General features: G+C 38.4%; 1 protein-coding gene across 1 annotated transcript in view; it reads right to left on the bottom strand.

Moving 5' to 3' along the window:
* Window positions 1-466: 466 nt before the first annotated feature.
* The window catches only part of slc1a7b (solute carrier family 1 member 7b), a 50,582-nt gene continuing 45,258 nt past the window's right edge, over window positions 467-5,790 (bottom strand). The window contains exons 8-11 of the mRNA XM_014024684.1: window positions 4,752-4,946; window positions 2,607-2,741; window positions 2,375-2,474; window positions 467-947 (exon numbers count right to left, since the gene is read on the bottom strand). Of these exons, the coding sequence (XP_013880138.1) occupies window positions 687-947; window positions 2,375-2,474; window positions 2,607-2,741; window positions 4,752-4,946 (691 nt within the window). The 3' untranslated portion in view covers window positions 467-686. The remainder of the gene's footprint in view (window positions 948-2,374; window positions 2,475-2,606; window positions 2,742-4,751; window positions 4,947-5,790) is intronic.

Genomic DNA, 5,790 nt, shown 5'->3' with positions numbered 1-5,790 from the left:
GAGTAGATAGATGAGTAGATAGATGGGTGGGTAGATAGATGGGTAGATAGTTAGATGAGTAGATAGTTAGATGAGTAGATAGTTAGATGAGTAGATAGATGGGTGGGTAGATAGATGGGTAGATAGATGGGTGGGTATATAGATGGGTGGGTATATAGATGGGTGGGTAGATAGTTAGATCAGTAGATAGTTAGATGAGTAGATAGATGGGTGGGTAGATGGGTGGGTAGATAGATGGGTGGGTAGATAGATGGGTGGGTAGATAGATGGGTGGGTAGATAGTTAGATGAGTAGATAGATGAGTAGATAGATGGGTGGGTATATAGATGGGTGGGTAGATGGATGGGTGGGTAGATAGATGGGTGGGTAGATAGTTGGGTGGGTAGATAGATGGGTGGGTAGATAGATGGGTGGGTAGATAGATGAGTAGATAGATGGGTGGGTATATAGATGGGTGGGTAGATGGATGGGTGGGTAGATAGATGGGTAGGTGGATAGAGAAATAGATGGATCCCAAAAAAATTATTTCTCATAGAGGTTTGAGTTCAGTCCAGAGTTTCAAGAAGAATCCATCTTGCCTGTTTGACGAAAGTTTTTCACAAAAATGTTTTACAACTATAAGTTGAGAAAAAAGGATTTAGCTCCAGGGCTCCCATCAGCCTAAATCCACACACTTTATAAGGAGGCTATACGTTGGTTTCAAGGCCATTCATGTCAATAGTGCAGTGTCCTTTTCCTTTCTTCAGATGTCTCGGAGGAATTGGAGGTTTCCTCCGGTCTGGAACTTGTCGAATGCCCTCCTCTAGCCTCATGAGTCGAGCCACATCAGATGGGATGAGCTTGTTTTTGACTCCTGAAGAAGGGGGTCGGTAATTCCCATTCTTGTTATGGCAGTTCATGATAGGTGGAGTATTCACTGGCATCTTAGTCTCACAGATCAGAGGTACCTGTGGGACAACATATACAGTATGGAGGTAAACAAGAAAATAAACAGGAGGTACAACATGTGTTTCTTTCCCCAATTTTCAAAAGAAAACTGCCTGAAACCGAATATTATACAGTTTATTATGTCATACGTTTTTAACCAGCTTAGTATCATGCACAAAATCCATCAAAAAACACTGTTTGGAGTGTCTGTTTTGTATCTGTTGAGCATCACTAGAAGCTTCAGAAACAGGTGATTTGAGGGAAACGGTCCTGTTTATTTGCAGATGTTGCAGCTCTTGTACAGTGACCTTACACAAGTATTTATTGCTTGGTATATTTTTTTATTTTGAGCGTTTACAATTTGAAATGTACCATCTATTTGGCATCAGATCGGCACCAAAATTCCCAGTATGGCGCACCTATTGAACAGGACACATATTCTTTAACTGGGCAGATTAAATAGCTGCATGCTCAGTCAGTCCTGCCACTTACACCTGATCACCCCTTACACCTGATCACCTGCAGCCACTTCTTCTCCTCGTCAGATTATTGTGTCACTCATTTGTTTCCCCATCCTCAGCTGAGCATTGTTGGTTTAATTGCCACAGTCTGGTCGTCCTCCTTCTGTCTCCCTGGATTTACTTGAGTTTTGGAAGTTTGATGCCACAACAGCTCTTTGTTTTAATTATAATACATTTTAGTTTTTTCACTCAAACTCTTTGGGTCCAGTTCTTACAACTGTGACACTGATGTCTAAAAAAATAATTGAAACAAGTTTTTCCCCATTCATTAATCTGAAGTATTTTGTTTGACTTAATCTGAATCAAATTAACAATCCAATTAAATTCTAGGTTGAAGGCAGCATAAAAGGCAATGAATACTAATTAGAATGGAAACCTTGTTAAAGCACTATGTGCCACAAAGAAGTGATACCATGAAAGGAAAGATAGTTGTGAGCAGACACCTCACATCGTTGTAGGTTTGACAAAATTAACAACATTTAGGCTTTAGCCATGTTCAGGAAATAACTTCAATCAACCAGAAGAGCCATGAGAAGTTGGGCAGAATTTGCAAGAAGTTTTGGTATTTTTTATTTCTTGTAAAGACGGCAGACAACCTGTAATAAACATTATAGAAAAACAAGGGATGAGTTATTGAACTCAAGCTGAGAGTCATTTCTCAAACCTTGCTAAGCTACAAGGAGTTAATCTGTGGCACCAACTTTGAAAAACTGTTAGGAAAAGAGCCACATGTTTAGGTGAACAATAACTACTGGAGTAGGACTTTTTAACAGGTACACATAAAGAACAAAACACCTATAAGTGCTGTCGTTTCAAGATAAGAAGCAACACTGACAACTCAGTGAAGCCAATTAAAACCATCTCAGCTGTGATAAGTTATTAACATAGTTGACACTTAAAGGCTTGGAGGGATTATTAGAACTCACCCCATCTCCCTCCTTCATGAAGTCTTTCCTGCAAATATGTGCCATAATGCCTGTGGCCAAAGCGTCGCCCATCACATTCACCATTGTGCGGAATCTGTCTCTGCAGAAGACAAACAAAGAGACATCTTAAAGGACAAGTTGTCATTTAGGAGTAAAAATGTAGCCAAAACAACTGTTGTGGTTGGCTTGGTTCTTCATCTAATAATTAAAGCGGAGAAAACATCCAACATACAATGCCCAGTCCACTGCAATGATGAGGGTGATGTCATCAGTTGGCAACCCAACGGATGTTAGCACAATCACCATGGTAACCAGTCCAGCTTGTGGGATGCCAGCTGCACCGATACTGGCGGCTGTAGCTGTGATGCTGGGGAACATTTGGAAGGTTAGTATGACTTCTGCATGCCAACATGAAATTTGTTTTTAAAAATGATGTGCTTAGACATTTTTTTCCTATAATAAAATCAGGTTAAAACCTCTCATGAAGATAATTGTCATAAAAAAACATGGGGACAGCAATGCACCACAATAATAAAGGTAGAAAAATGTAAATAAATGTAAAAATGTAACTAAAGTTGAGCAGGTCCTATGGACAAGTTCTTCTTTGTTGAAAAAAATGTTTTGCTTCTTCAGTCTGAGGAGTTTCAGGTAAACCTTAGCAGTGTCTCCACATGGTGGAAAAACAGGTTAATGATGGCAATCAAAACTTTTTGTTCACATGTAAAAGAGGGCCATCAGCCTAACTATCATCAGGACCCTAACGATTGCTAGGCTGGTGGTCCTCTTTTGCCTGTGAACATACATTAAACATCGTTTAAAAAAAACAACTATTCAATTCAAATCATTTCTGTCCAAATGTTCACACAATTGATTTGCAACTATTTTCTCTAGATTTTTTTAGATGAATAGGAGATTGGATATAAGTCTATAATTGGCCAGATTTGTTAAATTGTGGGTTAATTATAGCAGCTTTAAAGTCCACATATCCAGATTTTAGAAATGTTGAATTTACTTACAAATGGGTAAAAAATAATAAAACAAATATGAATTTTTTTTCTGTTGTGGTTGAATTGATGTAGCATTAATCCATGTTTTGTGCTTTAATTATTACGTTTGTTTAGCATAGCATAGCACTGCTTATGTCTCAGGATGATGACATCAACAAGAGCTGTGGTGCGCACAAGGAGCAAAAATTTGACAATAAATCTTATACTGTTGGAAAGCCTGTTAGTTTCCCCTTTAAATGGTGCCACATTTGTAAGGAAAATGCATTTTGGGGATGAGCAGTAGAGCTGAGTATGTGGGCTGTGCATATGAAAAATTTGCCAAATCTTCTGTCAAACAGCTTATTCTGATTTTATTGACACTGATTTTGAGCTTCTGGTCCCCCCAGGTGCTGCGGATCAGGTGCCTGGTGTAAGATTTACTGACAAATGCACATGCAGTTGATGCATTTAAATCATTGTTTTTATAACCACAATTCTAAAATGAATCTGGGATGTTGTGTAAAATGTAAACAAACACAGAATAGAGGTAAAACAAAAAAATAAAGGGTGGGGGAGTGGGGGCATTTTAGAATTTTATGAAGCTATTCATTTAAATTATAGCTGGAGAAACATTTCACAACAACTTAAATTGTTTGTCAACAGGTTCAGCAAGAGGACTGAGTATAAAATCTGCCAATGGAGTAAGACTTGGTAACACTTGGTAAAATTCTTGAAATAACAAAAAAATTAAGTCAAATTAAGTGATTTCAAGAATCTTACCAAGTGAAATTGGTAGCAAAATTTTCACTTAATTTGAGTCAAGTTTCCAGGCTAACAAGATAAATAATCTTAGGCATTCTGCTAATAAGAATATTAATTATACACATTCTGTTCTTCAGTTTCAAAACAAGATCAAAATGTTTTATTTTTATTTATTTGGCTGGATATAAGAAGATTTCAAAACTTTGTTAGACATTTTTTGCAGTGTAGAAGTGTCCAGGAGCTGAACTACTCTGCCTGCAGTCCAGACTTTTCACCAATCAAAAGCATTTGGTGAATGATGAGAAGAAGTGAAAATGGCAAAAAGACCCGCAAGAATAGGAACACATTCCCTTTCAAAACCTCCAGCAGCTGATCTCCTCAGTTCCTAAACATTTACAGACTTTTGTTAGAAGTGGGGAGGCTTCCCAGTGGGAAACACGGCATTGGCTCAATTTATTTTGAGGTTGCTGCCATCAGTTACCACTTACCATGTTTACTGTGTTCTATTATGAATAAAATATGGGCTTCTAAGATCTGCAAACCATTGTGTTCTAATTTTATTTACATTTTTCAACCCAACTTTTTCAGAATGAGGATTGAGGAGTTGGCATGTTGCCTGATTCACTGACCTGATGGTGATGATCTGTCCAAAGTCCAGCTCGTAATTATTAACTTGAGCGATGAAGATGGCGGCCACAGCCTCATAGAGAGCAGTGCCATCCATGTTGATGGTGGCACCCACAGGCAGCACGAAGCGGATAATGCGACGGTCAATGTGATTGTTCTCTAAGAGGCACTTGAAGGTTATAGGCAAAGTGGCAGAACTGAAAAAGACAGAAAGGTCAGAGTATAAAATCAAAAGACCACACCCAATCATTTCACACTGACTTCCACACAAGTGAACTGATTTTATGTTTTCAAAGAAGAAAAAAGAAGAAGCCACTAAAAGACGAGAGGATGAAACAAAAGACAATATTCCTTTTTAGAAAAATTAGCATGCAACAGACACTTAAGGTCAGTAAGCACTCTGTGACTGATCACTGCAACCGACACTAACAGAAACCTCAGTTATTCTGTAGGCAGTGATTATTTGCATCACCTCACAATGACCCAGACTCCCTTAACGTGTAAAGAAAGTCTAATTAATCAACTCCACAATTAGCTTTGCTCAGTTTTAAGCTGGTCTGTTTTAATGTTTTCTTCTTCTTTGTGGTTTCATTATTTCTTGTTGAGAAAAGAGGTTTCTCTAAATCTTGCTGCTTTGTTTTTAGTTTTTCTCCTTGTAGGCAGATCTTTTGTAGCCAGAGGTGCAGTTTTCCTTCTTTCTTTCAGCTCCGTTTGCCTAAGTTTACTTTTTGTTAGATTGCTGAAACTAAACGCCCCTACATACTCCATCTGAAGCTGCAAAATCTGCTCTCATTGATGCCATTGTGTCATGAAAACTGTGTGGTTTTTAAACGTGACATTTGTGAACGAGCCGAATCTTTTGAACAACTTACGATTGGTAGAAACCGAGTTGCGGACAGAGACATTCTTTGTTTCATTTTTTCTACTCCTTGTTTTGTCTTTAATTTTTCCTCCTTCACTTTTACACAGAGAACAGGCAGAGCGGTGGAGTACAGCAGCTCAGGGGAAAAGTATGGAGAGCCGTTTTAGCCAAAATTAAAT

The sequence above is a fragment of the Austrofundulus limnaeus genome, unplaced genomic scaffold (genome assembly GCF_001266775.1).
Source record: "Austrofundulus limnaeus strain Quisiro unplaced genomic scaffold, Austrofundulus_limnaeus-1.0 Scaffold435, whole genome shotgun sequence".
Classification (NCBI taxonomy): domain Eukaryota; kingdom Metazoa; phylum Chordata; class Actinopteri; order Cyprinodontiformes; family Rivulidae; genus Austrofundulus; species Austrofundulus limnaeus.
The sequence above is the reverse complement of the archived record's forward strand: the minus strand, read 5'-3'. Positions and strand labels throughout refer to the sequence as shown.